This window comes from Perissodus microlepis, chromosome 8 (genome assembly GCF_051167445.1).
Source record: "Perissodus microlepis isolate ML-2025 ecotype Zambia chromosome 8, ASM5116744v1, whole genome shotgun sequence".
Taxonomy (NCBI): Eukaryota; Metazoa; Chordata; class Actinopteri; order Cichliformes; family Cichlidae; genus Perissodus; species Perissodus microlepis.
In genome coordinates this window covers 14029488-14052608 of record NC_140468.1, presented here as the reverse complement: position 1 = coordinate 14052608, position 23121 = coordinate 14029488, and the positions used below count along the sequence as shown (strand labels likewise).

The 23121-nt window shown below is 39.0% G+C and overlaps 1 protein-coding gene and 1 pseudogene across 1 annotated transcript in view; one reads left to right on the top strand and one right to left on the bottom strand.

The window, feature by feature from the left end:
• Positions 1 to 1261: 1261 nt before the first annotated feature.
• On the top strand, positions 1262 to 2896 carry LOC146381601 (uncharacterized; annotated as a pseudogene).
• A 3502-nt stretch (positions 2897 to 6398) lies between these two features.
• The window catches only part of atrnl1b (attractin-like 1b), a 72339-nt gene continuing 55616 nt past the window's right edge, over positions 6399 to 23121 (bottom strand). The window contains exons 27-29 of the mRNA XM_084937680.1: positions 16542 to 16649; positions 9890 to 10004; positions 6399 to 8489 (exon numbers count right to left, since the gene is read on the bottom strand). Coding sequence (XP_084793806.1) covers positions 8365 to 8489; positions 9890 to 10004; positions 16542 to 16649 — 348 coding nt within the window. The 3' untranslated portion in view covers positions 6399 to 8364. The remainder of the gene's footprint in view (positions 8490 to 9889; positions 10005 to 16541; positions 16650 to 23121) is intronic.

Here is a 23121-nt window from a genome sequence, read left to right as displayed (position 1 = left end):
GATATAGAAAGTCTTAATGCACTGTATATATATATATATATATATATATATATATATATATATATATATATATATATATATATATATATATATTATAATTCACTAAACCTAGGCCAAAAAGCTAATGCAATTTAATGAAGGCGTAACTTCAACTTCATATTAACAGATTTAGTGGTTCAAAAATACAATTTTATATTGGTAAAAGTCAGACAACACGGCCATCAAGTTTGGACCAGAATGGATGGCAGTTTGCCAACACTGACTGAGGTTCAGCACAGCAGTCACTCTGAATATTTTCAGCACATTCCTCTCTGGTACTTAGCAGTGACCTCTGTTCACTTAACTGTCATTTTGAAAAATAACAGCCAGTCACACGCTGTACATCTGCCAGACTGTTTGGTCAAAAGCCCTTTGATTTTAGTGCCTTTCTGGATCTTTTTCAGACACTTAGCCAAATAGCTGGCAGTGGTAATCACATTCGGATATTAGCACTTTCAGCAGGTCATGGAATCTGGAAATAGCTTGTTTGGCCCGTGAAAGCACAAAGACCTGCTCAGTAAGTGTGTGCTGTGTGAGTATGTGTATATATAATCCCAAAAGGTATTCACTCACCCATCCAAATCATTGATTTTCAGGTGTTATACACCTTCTTTGGTCACAAATGTATAAAAATCACGCATTTCTACAAACATCTGTGGAAGAATGAGTCTCAGGAGGTCAGTTGTGAAATTTCTCTCTAGCAAATATTCCACAGTCAACTGTTAGTGGTATTATAACAAACGTGGAAGCGATTGGGAATGAGAGCAACTCAGCCAAAAAGTGGTAGGTCACACGAAATCAGAGTGGGGTCAGCTGATGCTGAGGTGTATAGTAAATGGACTAATTCTTGTAAAGCACTTTCCTACTCCACTCAAAGCACATACAACATGCCTCATTCACCCATTCACACCCAATCATTCAAGCAGTTTTTTCTTTGCTTAAGTGCTTTCTATCTAAAACTCACACACATTCCCATTCCACTGGATGCATCCGAAAGCAACTTGAGGTTCAGAATCTTCAGAACCTTACATGCAGAGGTGTGACGAATCACACTCCTCCGTCTGGCAATAGTCCAACGTGGAAGAACTTGACTGGCCTGGCAACGTGGAAGTCCTGACCTCAACCTGACAGAACACCTTTGTGATGAATTATAGCAGAAACTGCAAGCTAAGCCTTCTCATCCAACATCGGTGTCTGACCTCATAAATGCACTTCTGTAGGAATGGTCGAAATTCCCATAAACGCACTCCTAAACCTTGAGGAAAGTCTTTCCAGAAGGGCGGAAGACATTGCTGCAAAGGGTTAGCTGACATCATATTAAACTGGAGAATGCATTTCCTGAAGAAACTGCAGTGTGAATGCTGACAGATGGATGTTTTGAGCTGAAATGTAATAGCTATAATGCTGTCCATTTAAATGGTATTACCTGTACACGCAACCAATATGTCAGCTTACCAAAGAATATCATCACAACCTCTCTCTCATCCACTTTACATGTGTAGTTTAAAGGAAACTTAACTAACATTTGGTGGATATGTTTGCAGTCAGAATAAACTTACGGCCCCTATATGAATGGAATTTAAACAGTGTGACAGAAGAAAAAACATGTTTTTTTTAAATATTTGCATCAGTTACCAACACTTCTCTTATGGGACGTGTGTGTGAGTACTTTGGTCCAAATACTCGAGGTCTAGAAGAATATGTAGCAGCCGCTGATCCCTCAATGGCACCAGTAAGACAGCAGGACAGCAGGGCCTCTTCCTCAACAGAAAACTCTCCTCCACCGCTAGCAAGAGAATGAACACGTGTGTATGTGATTTACATTGCTGTGCTTGAGAGCCACCATCTACCGGAACCAAATTCCTTGTATGTGTCTGCACATATACTTGGCCAATAAACACGATTCTGATTCTGATTTAAGGCTACTCCGATATCACCACTAGCTCATACAAGCATGCTCTCCGACACAGCTACAGGCCACGTGAGCTCAAAGCCCCTCCCGCCAGAGTTTACTCCCCAGTCAACTGTCGTAAAACAGTCGTAAGTCTACAGAAGAGGATTAGGGCCACCGGGGGGGGGGGGGCTTTTCTTTTCCAGATTTCTGGGGGGAAAAGTCAGAATTCTAACCCTAAACGGAGAAATGTAACAGGCGAAAACAAAACAAGTGCAAGGTTACGAAGAACTGGCAAAAAAAAGCTCAAACAACTGGAGGCCAGAAATGATGAAATAGTCAAAGAAAAGATGGAATGGGAGGAAAAGTATGTACAACTGGAAAAGGACCAGAAAGAAGTGGAGAGCAGAAAGTCCGAAGCACTCCAGGAAAAAGCCCAATCTGAGCAAAAACACGAAGAACTGGTGCACATATACGAGGAACAGGTGAAGCAAAAAGGAGACATTCAAAAGGACAAGCTAGAGCAGCTGCAAAATAATGCAGCGTTGATGACAAAGAATAAAGAACTGCAGACCAAAAACTTGCAGTTGGAGCACAAAGAGCAAATTCAGGAATGCAACAACCTTAAAGAAAATCTCCAAGCATCAGTGGAAGAGTTCGACAAACTCCAGCAAAAGTGTAACAAAACACAAGACGAGAATGTAACACTCGCACAAGAAGTGGAAAAATTGGAGGAGAAAAACAGAGACCTCGTCGAGCAACAGAAGAAAAAGAAAAAATGTTTCTGGCTCTTTAGGTCCAAGTCAGGTGAGGATAAGGCCGAAAAGAAAAAGAAGAAAAAATGGAACAAAAACAGCTGAAGAAAAAAAATGCTGCTGGTCCTCGATGACGACAAACAGGAGACATTCTCCTGACAAGAGTGCGGATGAGGCTGCTGGGGGTTCAGCTTAGGCTAGAGGACAGTAGCTTCCACTGCCCTCCTTTCTTCACCCCATCTCCATCTCGTTTCCCCTATCCACCCTTCCTCCGTCGGCCATTTATGGTTCTGCTTTGATTCAACAGAAACTGGTAGGGAAGCCTTTCAGTGCCTCCCGCCTCCTCCGAAAGACACAGACATAAACACACAAACATTTATTAACATGTTCCACAGTCTTCCAGTTTGATCATTTTGATTTTCTCATCTTGTGGACAACAGCGTACATGGATGGAGATATATTGTTAACTTTCGTAATGTTTATTTATTTAACATATCCAGCTCCAGCCCCACTGCCATCCTGACAAGGATAAGCCTTTAAGAAAATATGTGAAAAAAATGGACAACTAACTGAATTTATGCAAACACACTGGATTTCCAATCACGTTTCACTGAATTAGAGACTCTAACAGTCTCTTCTATGTAAGAATGTCTCATGCTGATACACCTGCAAACATGCTTTTTGAGATTTTGAGCTCTCTGACCTCAGTGAGCTCAAAACTGCTTGTTGAAAGTTCTCCTGCTTCTTGTCTTCCCCCAGTGTTGACCGCCTGCCTTTAATATCACTTATAAAGATTAGGATAACAGTACTGTGAATGCTTAATCAGCATACACACTAACAATATGCCCTAAAAATGGGATGTTACTCAAGTTCATTTGCATGTGAAAGCAGAGAGCGAATGCTTTTGGCAATTTAAAGTGTATGCTGCTACGGATATGTGCTCCTCGGCACTGGCACAGCAGCTCTAAAGTGCTGGGAAACTTGTGCTCACTGCAGTGGAGATCAATATGTCATCCAGTTCCCACTTTGGGTTTTCTGTCACATAATCTGAAATGGAACAAGGACATTACTACTGTAAGTAATTGATATGGAGCAAAAATAGCATGTTTGTCATGTGGATCGTCTTAGTATATCCACTAGCCTTTGCTCATGTACATGAATTGGGAATCTTGCCTCACAATCCTTAAACTGGCAGAAGAAGACAACATGAATAAACACGAATAAAAAGAAGCATATTCCAATAAACATAATGCACATGGACTATCCCAACAGAGTGAGCATACAGTAATTAAACTAATGTCTGCTTTAAAATTAATTGAGTTTGTTATAGTCATCAGTGTTCATTGGAAATATATAAGCCTGCATTAAAAATATGATTGTCATTGGCTTAAAGCCTAGTTCTGAAGATTTTATATCCATTTACATAAAATTAGAGTCAGAGCTTCATTTATCTATTCTAAAATGTGATTACTTGGAAATCTTTCACTTTTAGCAAAGGGGCCTTGGGGAGACATACAGCACATCTCATGTACAGCTGGCAGCCACAAGTAACACAGTGACAGTGGCACCACCTGTCACCTCCAGAGCTTTACACCTCGCTTTAATGAGCTGGAAGGGAATGTGACACATGTAGATTCACTTTTGGCAGAAAAAAAGAGTTCACTTCACTCAAAGTGCATTCTCAGCACTTCAAAGAGCTAAAGGCATTTTATAGAACATGCAGAAATGCACCACTAATTATATTACTGCTCCAAAAGTGAGCTTGTGTTGCGTTCGAAACATGAATAGAAAATATTTGTAATATTTGAAAAGTGCTCTTTTATAGCAGCACTAAATGGGTTAGTCTTCTTCTTGCTGTTCAGAGCATTAAAAAAATATCAACACGGTGAGCGCTTCTTCGAGGGGCTCGTGGCTTTTTTCCAGGAATGCCAGCAGCTAATAAGTACACTGAGTATAAGTGAGGATTATCCAGAGCAGCACTTTGGCAGGCTGCATCTCTTTTCTTTGCATCCTTTTTCAAATGCACATCATTGACATTGAGGAGGCACAGTGAGAGGTGTTAGCACATTGAAGGACAAACCTCCTAATATCAGGCTGAACTTTAAAGGAAACCACCCACTGTGTTCTTTATCTTCACGTTTACCGCGAGGTACACCTCGTAGGCACTTTTTCACGTTACTGGTAATTTCCTGTATTTTGGAGTGGCACCTTGTTTCACTAAAAGTGCTATTTTTGAGTGAGTATTGTTTTTCTATTTAAGTGATTTGCTTTGCGTTTGGTTGATCTCACAGCACGCTCTCTGAATAATTAAACATAAAACGAGAGTTATTTGCATTTAGATGTTTTTTTGTCTGCTTTGTCATTTTTTCAGAAAATATATGTGTCAATGAGAGTGAATAATTAACAAAAAAAAAACATGTTTTAACTACATATTTGTCTTTTAAGGCTTTAAACTATTACCGGGTATTTAAATACAACCTCAGATGAACAACACATGACAGTAACAGAGAAGAAGCCAAAATGGAAAAGCAATATGGAAAAACAAAGTATACCCCATGAGTTTTTAACTTGTAGAACTTAAGGTTTTCTGTGCACTTTCAGTCTCCCACGCACTCTTCTTTACATTTATTTAATTAATTGACGTTTATTTATTTATTGTTCTTATTCTTTTGTTTTTCTTCTTTTTTTCTCAGAAATCCTGTTGAAGATTGGCTGGTGTGCTCAGGACTGTCCTGCTGCAGGAGTCAAATTCAGCTTTAGCTGTCAAAAAAGACGAGTTCAGATCCAGAGGAATTTGTCTCAATCAACTCAAGGTACCCACGTCGTGTATCTGCAAAACAAGCCCAAATCATCACCCCCTCTGCCACCGTGCTTGACAGTTGTCCTCAGGTGTTTGGTTTTTGTTGAACGTCTCACTGTCTTGTTTGTCTAAAGCAGGGGTGGGGGAACTCCAGGCCTCAAGGGTCGGTGTCCTGCAGGTTTTAGATCTGTACTTGATCCAACACAGCTGTTTTAAATGACTAAATTATTTCCTCAACGTGTATTAAAGTTACCAGAGGCCTGGTAGTGAACTAATTATTTGATTCAGGTGTGGTGACCCAGGGTGATATCTAAAACCTGCATTACACTGGCCCTTGAGGCCTGGAGAAATAAATGTTGAACTTAAGACATTAAAGTTAAACAGCTTGACCTCTGGGGAGAATTTGCTGGCATAGTCGTCTTCCAGGAAGATTGTCAACTGAATGAATTCTGTTCTTAATGTAGATTGATGGACTTCAAATTGTTTGGAAATGGCCTTTTGATCCTTCCCAGATTGATGAAGTTCACTGCTGATGACTTTCTTCCTTGGCATTGTATTACCACAGACACACCTGCAAAGTGCCAAAACGTGTGCTTTGATCGAGGTGTTCACACTTGTTGATGATCAGTTAATTAACGTGCATTTGATTAGCAGCACCTGGCTCCTATTTACCCTCTTAATTCACACGGAAGAAATCAGTGCGTACTTAGTTTGTCCACACCCTGCTTCTGGAGTGCTTAGACTTATTTTTTGTGAAATAAATAATGACACACTCTAATGTGTCACGTTGTTGTACATCTGTGTCATATTTACCGAATTTTACGACCTGCTGAGGACCAGATGATATGTAAAACCTAAAATTTAAAAAAAAAAAGGCTTAAAAAAAAGTTAAAAGACTTTACCACACAAAAGATTTCAAGGTCTGTTTTTATTATTTATTTATTTTCTGGCATGTTGTCCATCCTTAAAATACACTGAAGAATACTGATATGCAGTTTCTCATCTTTTCTTTTTTCATTTTTTCCTCCTTCACGGTACAGTGAGACCCTGATTCCTGTGTAATGACACCAGTATAGGAATACTCTACAAACACAAAATTAAAACACAATAGCTGGCATACCACCATAACGTAATGCATCGTTGTAACCACTTTGTAACAAAAAGCGAGAGAATGCCCGTACAGTCTTCAAAGATGCACAATTCAGAAAGGGTTGACATTAAAGCAACTGATTTAAGTCAACAATGAAAATCGAGTTAAATGCGCTATTACACAGGAATCTGTTAAATATCAAAACAAATTATTGACGGAAATGCTCTTTACACAAGTGTAGCAAAAGACAATTTATCATAGATATAATATTATCAGGTGACAAGGCCTAAAATAAATGATAACCGCTCTGTCGTTCAGTCATAAAAAACTTGACAAAAACACACAAACTCTCAAGGGATAAGAGTGACAAAGACTCACATTTGTTCCAACAAGACACTGTACAGCTCAGGGTGGAGTTGGGGCTAAAAACACTCGACAGCTTTGAAAACTCTGCAGATCAACATTTCCCCTCAGGTTCGTGGAAAGCCAAGGCATTATAAAAAGGTAACATAACCCATTGCACTGAAGGACTGAAATAAAGTCATAGCTTTAGAGGACTACTTAGAAATAAAACAAACTAGTAAACAGCCAGAGGAGCTTAATGTCCCTGGTCCAAGTTTATGAAGTAGGCATCTTTCTCCAACAGTACATGACATCCACCCACCTCATCGGTCGAGGACGAGGTCAGGAGCCAAGTTGCACAGCAAAACGATACAGTTACAAACTGTAATAAAGAATGAGTCAAGGTCTCAGTTTTCTTCTGCGTTATCGTACTTCTTCAAAAGAGACTACACCGAAGAAGAAGAAGAAAAAATATATATATTACAAATGAAACAAAAAGTTTTGGAGATTTCCATGTTTTCGTTGGATGGTGGGTGATTCGTCCGCCTCCTCCAGTATGTGGTCACCTACATGCTGGTGGTGGTGGTAGTTGCAGTGATATCTCTGCAGTATCTGTACGTGTATTCCACTAAAAATACAGACTTTAGCCTAGCTGCGTGGATGACACTTATGTACAGGAGATGCTAAAGATCATTAATGGTGACCGATGAAGTGGTATGGCAAAATGCTCTAGTTGTTAAAACGCTATCACGTGGTTGAAGGATGGTAAATCGCACAAAGCTTTCCCCAGAAAAAGGCATAATGAATTCAGTCCGTAGCAAAGGCTGAGTTAAAAGCTATGTCATACAAACTAAAGGCTTTAGCACCATTTAATACCACTTGTTGGCAAGCAAAAAAGAAAAAAGAAAAAATAGGGCAGGACAAACATCGCATAATATACTGGATCCCTAACCAGCCATTTTCAATCATTTGTTGCATTTCCAAAGTGGTGTCAGAGAAATCTGTTTACTTTGACACAACCTAACATATAGACACCTTTGCTTTTTCCTTCATGCTGAGCAAATTTGTGGTCTCCCAAAGTCTTTAAGCCTAAAGCTTCAACTGTTTCACAATCTCCTCATTCATTTGTCTGTCATGCTTTGTAGTAGCCACTGAGCCGTCAGGTGTCTGCTTAATGCACGCCACTGGCTGCCAAAGCTAAAGGGAGAGTCCAGGATCCAGGAGAAGGATTTCTGAGGTTGGCGGGATAGAGCAAAAAGGGCAAAAAAAGGTAACACAGGTTGTGCTCTTGGAACGTGGAAACTTCTGTGGTAGCAGCTAAGTGAAATCTCGTACATGTAGTCATGCCGTGTCTCTGCAAAGGCTTCCAACTGGGATCTGCGACATGTTGGAACAATATGATGTCAGATGGTGTAAATCGGGACCCAGCAGATAAAGTTGTTGCGACTCAGACGCAGGTCCCTTGGTGTGCTGGAGGAAGGGCTTTTCGGTTCTTTATGGCCAAAGACTTCTCCTTAAAATCTGACGCTTTCTGCTGTGAAACGTCTATCAGTGCACTCGCTACAATGAGTCCTGAGGAGGAGAAAGAAAACAACATGAGGGTGAGAATTCCCACAAATTCATTTGTTCAGTTAAAAAATTTCATAGATATTTTTATGGATATGTGGCATTTCAACCAGTAAATACAGGATTTCTTTACTTTGGTTGACAGTAAGACAATTTCACTTGTTATGGCAATGAAGGAGCAAGTTCTAGGATTTTTCTCCTAAAGATTGAAGAACTAAAGATGACTTAATTTTAACTACTTTCCCCTTCAAACTGACCTTTATTTTTTAGATTGATCCTGATCCTGACCACATGCACTTTCACATTTGAGGCAGTGTGGCCTACATTGTTTTGTTTTTAGGTTGCTTTTAAGATTTTGCCATGGCTTACTTTAGTGCCATGTAGATCGACGCTCAATATCAAAGCTGGACCCTGAAGTTGATGTTTACTCTCTGCACAGGCTTATGGTCTATTATAAATTGTGCAAGTGGCCACAACAGGTCTACTGCTTTACAGACCATTGAGGAGGACATTTGAGGACATGTCACCTGACCAGATAATATGCTCATAAACTTAAATGATTAAAATAGACATAGTTGTGTGTAACCAACGGGCCCCAAATCTCATAAGTTCAAACTCACCAAGCATCAGAATGGGGAAGAAAGGTTTAAGTGACTGTGAATGTGGTGTGGCTGTTAGTGCTAGATGGCAGACACAAACCCACACAACCATCTCTAGGATTTTACAGAGAATGGCTCAAAAAAAGAGAAGATAACCAGTGAGCGGCAGTTCTCTTGGCAAAAATCTATTGTTGATGTCAGAGGTCAGCTTTGAAATAACAGGAAGGCAGGGTAATTCAAATAACCCCTCGTTACAACAAAGGTATACAGAAAAGCATCTCTAAACCCACTGATCCTTAAAGCCAGTGGGCTACAGCAGCAGAAGACCACACCAGGTGCCGCTCCTGTTAGCTAAGAACAGAAAACTGAGGCTACATTTTGTAAGGACCAAAATTTAACAACAGAATATTGAGAACAAATTATTTATTCTGGTGAGTCTTGATTTCTGCTGCAAAATTTACATTGTAGGGTCCGAGTTCGGCATAAACAACATGAAAGTGTGGAGCCACCCTGCTCTCTATCAAAGTTCAGGCTGGTAGCTGCGATGTTAAGGTAGAAAGCAGAAGGCCATCCAACTCTGTCCTGTTGGATGGCCTTCATTAGGCCTAATGAGGTGTGCCTAATGAAGTGTCTGGTGAATGCAACTAACAAAAATAAAAATAAAATGAAAAACAAAATGTAAAGTTTCATTACTCATAGAACCTTGTAAATGTAGTCTTTCCCACATAACCCTCATGACTCTTATACCACAGCAGGGTTAATACATTTAACCATAAGACAAAAAGATGGTTACAGTTTTGTAGTTACCTGACTGTCCCGGTGGAGGTAAGCCTGAAGGCCCGGAGGGCAGGCGCATGAGAACAGTCAACACAGCTGCTTTTCCTCCTGAACACGGTTCCATTGCAACAGGTTTAGGTGCACCCTGAAGAAAAGCGACGGTAAAATAGAAAAGATTTTATGACTTGCTCTGGAAATAAAGTTGTTTATATTTATGTGAAAAATACTGCCTTAAGAAAACAAAGCAAGACAAAAGTACTTCACTGCTTTTAACAATAACCCAGCACCTGTGGATTGGCATAGCCCTGCTTTATCAACTAACCCGATATCAATGTGTCTTACTAGTCCTTTTTTGCCTGCAGTTACACATGTGATGTTGAATTTTCTTTGTTGGGAGCAGCAGACCAAAACTCACTCATATCAGCTGCTGGAGTTGCCACACTTAAGACAACACACCCTCCCTTCCCTCCTCCTGAGACAAATGCTTTGATTGGTCACACAAAAAACACTTGTGTCTCCGTCAGACAGTCAAAGTGTAGAGGCAATGACCTACCCTCGGACTTAATGGCCAAAAACTGCCCGTCTCGAGCGTGAAAAACATGTCATCCTGATAATGAATGTCAAGGGTTTCACAGCATGTTTTGGATGAGAGGATAGAAATTGTGGAATAATAACATGTCTGAATGGAATTGACTTTTTTTTTTATTTCTGTGTTGGCTGAATTTAAAATGGAGATGAGAGAGGCAGCAGAGGCAGAATAAAAAAAAAACAGGTCTGCATAAGCACACCCATTAAAACGTGAAAATCACGAGGCAGACTCGGTAATTTGTTTAAATGTATTCCACTGCAATCTGCCGTATATTTCACCCTGCGAAAACAAAAACACAAACACAAACACAAACACTGACGCTTTGGGTATTTTTAAAGCCGCATTGACTCCAAATACCTAATACACACAGTGAGTTAAGAGCAAAAGATTCAGGAAGCACATATCTTATTAGTTTTAGCTGCCAAATGGTAAAAAATACATGTTTCAGCATATTTGAGTGTAATTCAGGGCCACGTTTATTAAAACTAAGCACAGTCTTGTTTCCTATGAAGCCTGCAGTGTAATTTTTAATGCAGTAATTAAGCTTGCCATTTGAAATGCCATGATTCACAACTGCTCTTGTGTAATGGCGCGCGGCTTCCTAGTCTCAAATTGGCCCCTCTTTTGTGACATGCTATCCTGCTGTTGGCAGCTTGTGGTCATAAATGGATGGTCAATGCCATACATAGGTAAGCTGTGTTGCTGAAACAATGCTCAATGCACACTAAGTAGCACAAAGCCAAGAAAATATACACTACACCACTGCACCACCAAAACCAGGCATAGTCTGTGACACAAGCTGTAATGGAGCCATATGTGGAGCCCTAGCATTTGAACATTGTGTCAAAACTAAGAAAGAAAAACTCCTACTTTTTCCTACTCAATGTTGATTTAAAGCGACACTAATCTTATCCTTACTAAAAATAATAATCTTTCATTTTTAAAGCCAATTTCCTTGCAAAGGCGACTCCCTGGAAGAACGACCCTGGATCAGTCCAGCTAGCCTCAAGTATCATCAATATCTAGTACTCTGAATAAGCTGCACCCTTCAAGAGCACAACATGAAAGAGTCGTGCTACATATACTCGAAACATTTTTCCGTATTGTAGGCTGACTTACGGTTCGTTTACGTGCATTGTTACACAATCCAATTAGGCTACATGGTCGGAACACAATATTCTCATGCATCTGCTCAGGCACATTCACCATCAAGAGGGTAATATTAAAACTACGACTGACATTAGAGGGTAATTAAATTGCCAGCCATTTCATGACCATTCAAGTGATCCTGCTAATGAATAGCTGCATAAGCTGCATTCATATAAGGGAGTTCATTTATTCCATGTTGATTTTTGACGATTTGTGAGATACACATGTATGGACCGCTGGGTGACACATCAGCTAAAATTGAGACTCGGAATCATCAGCAATGCTCAGCAGCAAAAGCAGAAGAACTAAAGATGAATTTGTCAAATTTTAACGGAATGATCGACTACGTTTAGGCACGTATGGCTTTGATGACAGATCGCTAAAATACTGCAATGGCAACTAAACCAGTGGAGATGCTTTTATCTTCACAACTTTGGTCAGCTGCTGGTTAGATTGTTAAAACTCTTAATGGCCTCAACATCATTTGGGATTAACAGTTTATATGAAATCCCCTTAGGAGGTCCCCCCTATCTTTTAATTATTGATCCAGAATCTAATGCCACCCTTAGGTAAACTCCAAATCTAAGCTCTTGTTTGTGTTTAGTGCAGATTACCATTAGAAAGTAAACTGTTTTACTTTTATAGAAATTTCCATTTGGTAGATGTGCCACTTGCTTATGTGCCCAGTTTGCTTTGCTGACATCGTTACCATGTACATCAACAATTTGATGGCTTCAGTTTGGTAAGCAAATATTTGTAGCCATCTGTAACTCTCCTCCCGAACTGCAACACCAGCTCTGTTACAAGTGAACCATAAATTACACATTTTGGTTCGTGTAAGGCAGCAGGGAAGTTAAACCACTTTCTTTTGGCTCTCCCTCACTTCATTTAAATGCTTACGTTGCTCTGAGAAAAACAGACACATTCCTCCAGTGAAGAGGAAGCTATTAATAAGTCATTTCCTTCAAGCTTAGTCGTAGGGTTGCCTTTTTAAATGGTCTAAAACTAGACAACTTTTAGATCTTCCAAAGATCTGAAAATAACACTTTTAGAATAAGTAGTGTATTCTAGTCATTCACAACCATCCACAAGCACATAAACATCCATACACAAAAACAACACACAATGTATCTCCTTTCCTTTCGCCACTGACAGGTGTCATCCATCATACTAGCTGTTCGTTAGTGGCTCCATATGTTGACTGCCCGGCCATAGTGAATATAGAGGCTGTGGTCTGCAGTGTTTGGGCACGAATCGCTCTGTCCAACAGCTGCTGACATCTTGGTCGCTAAAAGCCATGTCCATCTCGGGAGTTTAAACTAACCAAATGGAATAAAATGGCACAAAGGCTGTTATAATTTTCGCTCCCAGACCAGCTGGAGGGTCTGTAAGTAGTGACAGAGACATGCTACTAACTAATTCAGTGAGATCAATGCAGACGGTGCAGTTAAAGGATAAGGTATTTTGTGTTCATGTTTTTCCCCCTTTGTAAACTGCCTTGGCTTCAGTGTGGATATGATATTCAAAAACCTGTTCTATGCTGCGGGTCTGGGCTGGTGAAACAAATACAAAGCACAACAACTGTGTCCTCTTTGACATCAACAAATATTTCCAATAGCTAAGTGGCTCCAGATGCTGATCAATTAACCTTTAGAAAAGAGAAATAGGCTGGTTTGATATGTTTCACCTTCAGTTGGTGCCAAGTCATGTAATTGAGCTGTAAGTGGTCCACCGTAAGTATTTAGACACTTGGAACCACAGAGATTTAATTTTGTAAACATTTTTTCAACACAATACTTCCATGTACACAGATAAGATGCAGACATAGTGGCTTAATACAAATCATTTCAACACATGGACGCTTAAAAATTTTTAAATTATTATTGTATTAACAAATGAATAAGAAATGTTATGTTTTAGCAAGCTTTTTAATGCAAAATACACCAACTTAGTCAATAAATAAATAACCGGTGGTTGACCAGTGCATTTGTCTGCATTCATTGAGTGATTACATATAGTTGCGGTGACCAACTGGTGTCCAGTAGCTGACCACTTTTGATCGTTGGCTGGTGGAAGACAACCTCTTAAACGGACTTCAACTAGGTCTGACTGCAATCACTCTCAGACAGATTGGTGAAGCTATAATTTATTAGACCTTTTGTCAACACATTGCATTCAATCCGAGTCCGTCTGCACTGATGAGCACAAGTCAATTGTAACATGCATCTTTGGGAACTCCACTCAACTAGTTATAGTCTTAAATATACTTGTATATCTATATGTATATGTATACTTGTATAAAAGGTTGGCAAATACTAAGTCTACATCACTATCTGTGGAAGAATTTCTACATTTGTGCTGCAGTTCTGACTGGACTCTGAATGTAAGTAGTTATCATGAAGTTCTGTGGAATCTGAATTTTATATAAAGACGATTTATCACTATTAATCACCGCATTACAAGAAAAAGATTGCATGTAATTGCTAACTTGACCCCATTCAATCTCAAACTGAGAGCACTGCCAACTTGACGCAGCAGAATCGATTTGAAGATGGCAGCTGACTGAGCGTGTGCAGACCCGACCGCTGTCTTCAAAGCAACCATTTCAAAGACTGAAAATTCATTGCACGCAGTCGCAATAACTTTGGTTGTGGTGCAATCCCAAACTACTCTTTTATCTCTTGTGACTGTAGCATAAGGAAATGCATTCTTTTTTCCAGCTGTTGCCTTTACTGGCAAATAAACAGATGCAGGAAAGAGAAGGGAGTATAACCCGGTCAGTTCAAGGTTAGTTGGGGTTACACCAAGAATATCAAAATGTGGTAAATTTAGACCCTTTATATAAGTAAAGTAAATGAAAGATCAGTTTTATGTGCACAAGTATGTGGTTATAAAAGTATAACAAGGGAACAAAGCCAACTTCAATAAAGACCATATGGACATCTAGGTAAAGGATTCAAAGTCCCATATTTAAAGGTCAATTCTGCATCTTGACAGGGTTGAGAAACAGGAGACTGACGATCTATTTTTTTTCCAGATATCATTTTCAAAACAGCTTGCAATATTTTTTACAGCAATATTCTCCAGTGGCTCCTCTTTACTGTGCCGCATAACAAGAACATCATCTTTGATTTTTTTGTGCGCAGGAGTGGGAGGAACAGCACTGCAATAAATTACTGAACGACAGATGGACACGTGTCCCACTGTCAAGTACGTAATTAACATTTTACCTGAATCAAGGCAGAGCACCGGCTTCCAACGCCACTCAAATTTAGGGTGTACCGTACCGCTTTACAAGTGCAACAATATAGTGCACTCAGACAGCTAAGAAGCATTGTTTTCCTCCTGTTTTGCTCTTTACATTTCCCTTCACAATACCATAATGCACAGTGAGCACCACTCAGCGGTACACTAATAGCTAATGTAGTGCCTCTTCGCCGGTTGCCACAGTGATTTTATTTCTCTCAGCTCCAAGTGACACAGAGCTTGTTCCTAGCTGAGGAATCGGCCCTTTGTTGCTATGATGACGACGTAGCTCTGCGTAGAACTTTAAACGATGCTTTTACTCCACATGGCATAGAGCTCCGCACTGTACTCAGTGCCAGCCTACCCCTCTACTTTCTATCTGTATGGGAGGAATAGATAAGAGTGGAGCAACTGGAGGCTACAGAATAATTCACACCAAAGGTATATGAGCATCCAAGCTAAACAAATTATCAATCACATTTCGAATGCAGAGGCACCATGTGGCATATTTCCAGTAAACAACCAAAGAGGATAAATTAGGCAAAAATGGAAACGGAGTAAAATACACCCGGTGGGCCATGAAATTATGAAATGTTCCAAAAACAGTCTCGATGTCATCATTTTAATATCAGAGCGAGCAATTTCCTGTGACGCTTTTAAAAGCAGTGGCCATTGCTTCTAGCTAGACGATTAAAACCACCATACAAATAATTTGAAACGTGCTACATATAAAAGATGCTTTAAAAAATATTAAAAAGAAAACATTGATTGGAAAATGATTGTAGAGGGCAACACAAATAAACAAGAGAGAAAGGGTCACAACGGGCAGATTTCTTATTGACTGGACGACTGAATAAAAGGTTGAAATATTTTGTGTTGATGGCACGAGATGGCTGAAAATGGCACAATAACCCCTAATTATGCAGCAATAATAACTGCCATACTCTACATGTCAGTAAATGCACTAACAAAAAAGTGCTTGCTTTTATTTGATGTTAGTACAAATATAACTAAATGGAAATAACACCGTCTCAGTTTGAGGCTTGTGTCAAAACTGAAGGTTCTTCGAGATAATGGATTTTATAAACAGGGAATTTCAATAATCACAATGAAAGAAATTCATAGAGAACTCACTGTCAACCATCGCTATGTAAGATTTTTCCCAAGATGCTTCTGGAATACAGTAATCAAAACGCAAATGTGCATCAAGAGTATTATTCTTACTTTCAGTTTTCATATGTTTAATATTGGAGACTAAACCCAACAGTCAAATTAATCCTTATTTAATATATGCTGAGCCTAGCTATAGCTCCTCAGTTCAAGCTCTGAGTGAAACAAACCACTTTCTTCACAAAACCCATAAAGCTAACCTTCTTGACAGTGGCAGTGTCTCACAAACAGAAGGTTTGGACAGGTTTCTGTGCCTGGATGTCTGCTTTTAATGACGTCACACAGAGCAAAGACTAGGAGAAACTGTCTGAAATGCAGCGTTTAGAGCAGCTTGAAGCCTCACATGGATTACTTGTACACATGCTGGCATCTGTATTTAAAAAGTTAGTCATAATTAACAAGAGTCTCTACAGCTGCAACAATATAACTAAGAGAAAATAATGAACAGCATAATAAGTTCCCGTTAACTTTACCGTCACAAATGTGATTATCTGTATGTGCACATGTAAGCGAGTGAGTAAGACTCACGTCAAGCACAGGCTGCAACACTTCTGTTACTTCTCCTCTGGCTTCCAATGAGACGTCGACTGAGGCAAAAGGACGACTGGCCATCTGCTGACGCTCTCTCATCAGTTGCTGTAATATCAAACACAGATGACAGATAAGCAAAACACAGGGCGTACTCTCATACAACAATATAAACAGGGAAAAGCTTTTGGGGCTTTGTGATTGACTACATATAAAGACATAAACAGTATACATTTCAAACACATAATTCACATCAAAACGTAAAAACCCTGAAAGTATAATCATTTTAAGACAATCGAGAGAGTCAGCCCATAAAAGTCACCCCAAATCAATATGAAGGTCTGTGTGTGGGTAAAATCTATAGACACAGTAACTGTATTGGTTTTGTTTTTTTAACATACATGTTATAGAACTAAACTTTACAGCAGCAGTCCCCAACCCCCAGGCCTCGGACCGGTACCGGTCCGTGAGTCGTTTGGTACCGGGCCGCGAGAGTTGAGGCTCGGGTGTGAAATGTATGGTTTTCAGCGTTATTTTGTTATCGTTTTTATCGTTAACTCGGTTTTCCTGGGTCTTTTCACGTGTGTTATGAATAAATCTTCTTTTTTTCGGTACCGGTACTAGTTTTATTTTGTTGTATTTATCCGCGACACCTTAAAGGCCGGTCCGTAAAAATATTGTCGGGCATAAACCGGTCCGTGGCGCAAAAAAGGTTGGGGACCGCTGCTTTACAGGGTTAAAGAATGAGAAAGAATGAAGAACTGAAAATGAAATACTGATTTCATCAAGTGTAACCTATAGCTGCAGGGCTATTACAGTATGAAGCTAAAAATCAATAGCAGATATCAACGAGGAAGCACTAAAAAACTACTCATAAATGTCCATGACCTAAAGACATGGAGAATTACTACTCCACTGAGCTCCAAGTCTACTTTTTGTATTAAGTTGTTTTTTTATAACCCTGAATTAGATGCAAAAATATTATATGAAATAGTTATGGAGGTACAAAAATATTCAGAGGATGTTTTTTTTTTTTTTTAATATAATGGTACAAAATATATGATACAAAACTAGACAGATTCCATATACATTAACATTAAAAATCAAAACCATCAGTGTAGGAATGTATCTCTCCAGATTTGACCAACACATTCTGCAATATATTTACCGGTTCCTCTCCAGGCTGTGGTGCGGTTATTACCCCACAGTGACACAATTTCTGCGGCTTTGACTGAGCAGAAAATAGCTTCTCTTGTTCCTCACTAATCAATATTGTAAAACAACTAGCGCCACACTTTCATCATTGTCTGATCAATATCTAAATAGGCTGCCATTTTAGTGCCAAGGACATCAGTGATTGTTATTGGATTTGTGATGAGCTTAAGTGTGTTGCATTAAGATCTAATTGTACTTCAGATTAGTAAGCATTTCAAGTGGTTGTGCTGGTCCACCTTATAACCTGACTTTCCTCTGCACTTATCCTAGAAATTGTTTCACATGAAAAAAAAAGTTGTGATTGCAAAAAAACCTTTTATATTTCTGAAGAAAAGCTGTGATTGATGTTTTAAGTAATCCAAAGAACAAGTAGGTCAGCAACTACACAAGGAGAGTCAAGGATTTTTTTTGTGCACATTGTGACATTATGTATATAAAAGTGATTTTTAAGCCACTGTAAAACTAAAATATAAGCTTTATTATAAGAAATGAATGAACTACTGTGATTAAAAGACCCATGTGTGACCAACTAGTTAAAGTAATTCAGCACTACCTCCAAGGTCAGGGACCATTTCATTGGATGCTACTGTATATGCAGACTAATATTGATTACCAGCTACAACAGCTTGGCTGGTATCATTTTCACTACAAGTCTGTCTGTGTGTGAGTGCATTTGTTCCCACCACGCAGCGCTTTTTGCTTTGAGCAGATATATTTTAACAATAAGATCGGATTGCACCAGTCATAGACAAGCAGGTGGGATCAAAAGGAGTACAATAGATGGGTGTGGTCAAAAAGGTCCATTGGTCCATTGGGCCTCATTCGCTAATATTTCCATAGAAAATACTCTCGCAACATTATCGTTGGATTCATGAAACATGTGCAGCAACCTGTTTTATTCTTACCACCATGCGTATGTGAGTGAATCAGGATTAGTCTAATTCAGCAGGCTTGTGCAATCTGCATGCTACCTGCATTTCTCCTCATGACGAAGAGAAACTGAGCAAAGCAACAACAATGATGTAAGTGAGAAGTTGCAAGAAAAAACTATTTTTATACCTATTTCACAGTACTTGTTTGCCCTCTGATAGGCTGACAACTTGTCCAGTGTGTACTCTGCCTTTAGCCATGTGACAGAGAGGCTGAATTGAATAAGACTAATTGATGAATAATGATGATAATGATAACAGCAATAATAACAATACTAATTCAGCTGTGTCAAACTTTGAACACAGCATGTACAAATACTTTGTGGCACAGCACATCGTATTTGTATGTAAGCCACCGTAGAATTCAAATGCTTCAATAACAGAAACGTTTTGTTGCCTTTTTTAGTTTATCTCATGCAAAAAAGCTCAGATTTTTCATCTCTAATAAACAATTTAAGTAGTCTCTAATTTATCTCATCCCATTAAGAAAACTGTGTGTGACTGTTTGGGTCAGTTGTATTACGCTGAGTTTTCTGTCAGCACAGGAATTTGTCCTTGGGGCAGTAATGAACCCTGAAAATCTTGTGTCCAGACCTTCACCCTCGCTCACCCTGAATATAATTAGGTATTCATTAGTCTGGCCATTAATTGGCAAATTCATACGAGGTCTGGAAAGGTTGACAGCAATGTAGAAATGAACAAGGGGGGCTAGCAGTATATCAAGGACTCGATCTGTGTAACAGGTTTATAAAAATACTATCAGGCCTCTGCATTCATTATCTAAAATTGCTGTTGTTCTGTTGAGGATGTACACTGGAAAACACCAAATAAGATGTCATAACACTAATAAGATATTTGGTAGGAAACAGTGGTTCAACACCAAGAACACCTTCAAATAGATAGACCTCTTCAAATGATTTTGGTCCTATCTGTGTATCTATCTATCTATATCTATGCGTTTATATATATAAAAACCCTATGCATATATATTTTTCTCACTAAAGACACACACACACACACACACACACGACCATACTGCACAATTGATCTTATATAAAATATTGTAGATGTCTAATAAGAATTTTTTTTTATTAAAACACAGCCTTAATCAACCTAAAAGACCCAAAAGTGAAACAATAAACAGTAAAAATGTTTTTTTAATCATTTCATTATTACATTGTTATGTACGTATATTACGTTTTGTATACATCTACCTTAAGTACTTTCTAATAGATTATTTGTTTAACTTAATTTGCTAATTTAACAGGGATAATTGACATTATAACACCTGTGAAGGTTAGTTTTCAACTTGTTCAGCTAACCACAGACCAGATGACAGACACAACATATTTGATTCTGTGCTGATTGAAGTAGCCTGTGCACAACAACAAGAAAGGTAACTACCTGGCATAGCAACACAAACCCTTCAAGTAAGCATGCAGTCCTGCATAGACATAGCATACTCATTTGCAGAAAGATACAGTATTCCGTTCGTTTAGAAGGAGTACATTATGATCTGTGATTGCACCTGACTTTTTCATTATGATAACACTTGCTAATAATGATCAGCAAGTGTTGTTTCCTGAATTTTCTCATTTCTACCAATGCACGTATAGACTCAGTTGATTATTTTGCAGTCCTATCTAAAAGAATGGAAGGTGGGCCATAACTTTATTCTCAATGGTCACTGGGACATGAAAATGCATGCACATTATCCCCAGTCAAAAGCAATACAAATCACTTAGAAAGTTTGCTGACTTTCACAGAATTAAAGCCTGATTAACAAGTCGGTCCACACTGCCAACACAAACAGCGTCTGTTCATCCCACAAATATGAACAGTGAACAAACTCCATGCTAATTTTAGTTATGGCCACAATAATCCAAAAGAAAGTGAGACAGATTTTTACTGTTTCTTTAATATGATAATGAGTAGAGATGTTACAGCCACAACCCAGCTGCAGCATCAGTGATTAATATCATCATTGCCTTGTTTCTGTTTTCTTCCACTCTACGCAGGATTCTTTCAATGCCATGTCATATAAGTGTAAGTAACTAAGTATAAGTACATGTAAGTAGTTATTAATTGGGGTCGGACTTTTAAAACACTGGAAATCTAAATCGGATAAACAGCCAGTGCATTCTGTGTGTCCTACACTCTGAAAATGAAAGTATACTCTCTTTCAATTCAAAGGTTTTACTTATCGGGACACGGGAAAAAAAATGACCTGTCCCTTACCAAATTAAATTTATTTGAATACAACCTCAGAAGAACAAGGAAACATCACATTACACAAATTATAACAAAAATGCAGAAGCATTGTGTGAAAAAGTAACCCCAGTTGAAGTGCTCCCATATGAATTAAGAAGATAAGTAGAACTGTGTGACGCTAATGAAATCATTTGACTAATTCAAGATCAGCAAATGTGAGGACCTCTATCAAAGCACAAGATTTGGCATTTTGCAGATCTGAAGTATTGGCTACAAAGCCACTCCCAAGCAATCTGAAGTCCATCATTCTCCAGTGAGAAATATTATTCACAAGTGGAAAACATTCAACATTCACAGTTGCTAATCTCACAAAAGTGGAAGTCCCAGCAACTTGACCCCAAGGTTAGACTTTGCAAAGCTATGAACCTGTTCAAACTGAATAAGTTTGGCTTGTTTGGAAGAACAAACAACAAGACTTCTGGCCTTACTGCACAAACACCTCACATCAACGGTGGTGGCGGGATGATGATTTGGGCTCGTTTTGCAGTCACAGAACCCGGGAACCTTGCAGTCATTGCGTTGACCATGAACTCCTCTGTATACCAAAGTATTCCAGAGTGAAAAGAAGTGAAATGCTGTCGCCGGACCTCAAGATAAACAAATGCCCATAAACCTCAGTGAATTGAAGGAACGCTGTAAAAAACACAGTTAGCCCAAACGCCTCAATAATGATGTCAGAGATTGATACAGAAAATGATTACATCAAGTTATTGCTGCTTAAGGTGGTTTTATAATTAATGGAATCAAAGGGCTGTGGGGCTTGGTTTCTCACACAGTCGTTTTCCATTTTTGTTTTTTAATAAATAAATAATGACATGGTGTATTATGAGGGTTTTTTTTAATTTTTTTTATCTGAATCATTTTAGAACCCGGTAAGGAGCAGACGATGTTTTATTAGGTCCTGATACATAAAACCTCAGAGCTAAAAAAGAGGGTGTATTTTGTGTCAGTACATTATTTTGAAGATGCAGCTGTTACTGTATTGTTGTACAGACTTGCTGGTAGAACATGCATGAAAAAAGGCCCCAAAACCTGCACCGATTTGTTCCCTCAGTCTGAAAATATTGCCTAGGGGAGGTAAAGCTAAGGGGAAAAAAAACAACAATATGAAATTGAGATTGATCACCTGATTGATTTTTCTTTTGTAGCTCTGATTTTTAAACTTACATCTGAGGTCCCGTGTTCGATTGTTGTACATCTCTACTATTAAACGTCAAAGCAGCAATACCGAACCAACAGATCTGACCTGCCTAGGCCACCACAAGTTGAAATGAGAAATTTTGCCCTTTGCAAAAAGATAAACACAGGATCGAGTGCCAAGCAAAGTTGTTGCAAAACAAGAAAACAGCTCACCGGTTATTACTGGTTCCAACACAAAAGCTTCAAATCCAACAACGTTCATTGTAAATGTCAGATAGAAGCAATGTTATTTATCATGGTGCAGAATTAATTTAAAGCAGCAGCAAATCACAAAAAGAGAGCGGGAGCAAAGTCGGGGAATGCTTTGCTCTGTGTCCAGAACATGTTTCAGAAATGTGCTGGGAATACAATCATCAAAGGTCCAACACAATACCGGAGAGATTCTAGAAATGAATACTAAGTTACTGACAAAAGGCGAGAGTGAACTCTGTAAAACCAATTAACATTTGTGCAATGACAGACTGATTTTGTCAAGAATACAAGCTGGAGCCATTCACAGTTTTGATAAGGGTGGGCATGGAGTGCATTACTATGCAACTTGATTAATTTGGCAAGTGAGTGCATGAATTATCTGTCTAGTGAATACAGCATTTTGTTCCCTTCACTGGATTGTATAAAAGGGTAGGTGTCATCCCGCCTCTGAGCATATTCTACACCTAAGCAGGTCACTTTGTCCCTTTCAAAGATCACTGGCTGTACCCACCGGCTCAGTCCTGCAGAATGAAAATAAAAGTAAACACTTCATGAAATGGAAAACAAAATGTTGCAGTGCTTGAGTATGGGAGGTTAAATGAATATATAAAATAGTCACTTATTAGTAAGATGGCTTCTAAACTTCCAAGGGTAAACTGTGGCGTAAGTTGTACTACTAATGACAGTCGTGCTCGATGTGTAACTTAAGGTGGAATTATTAGAGCGCAAACTTTAAACTGAACAAAGGACAATCAAGGTGACAAGAGGCTTAA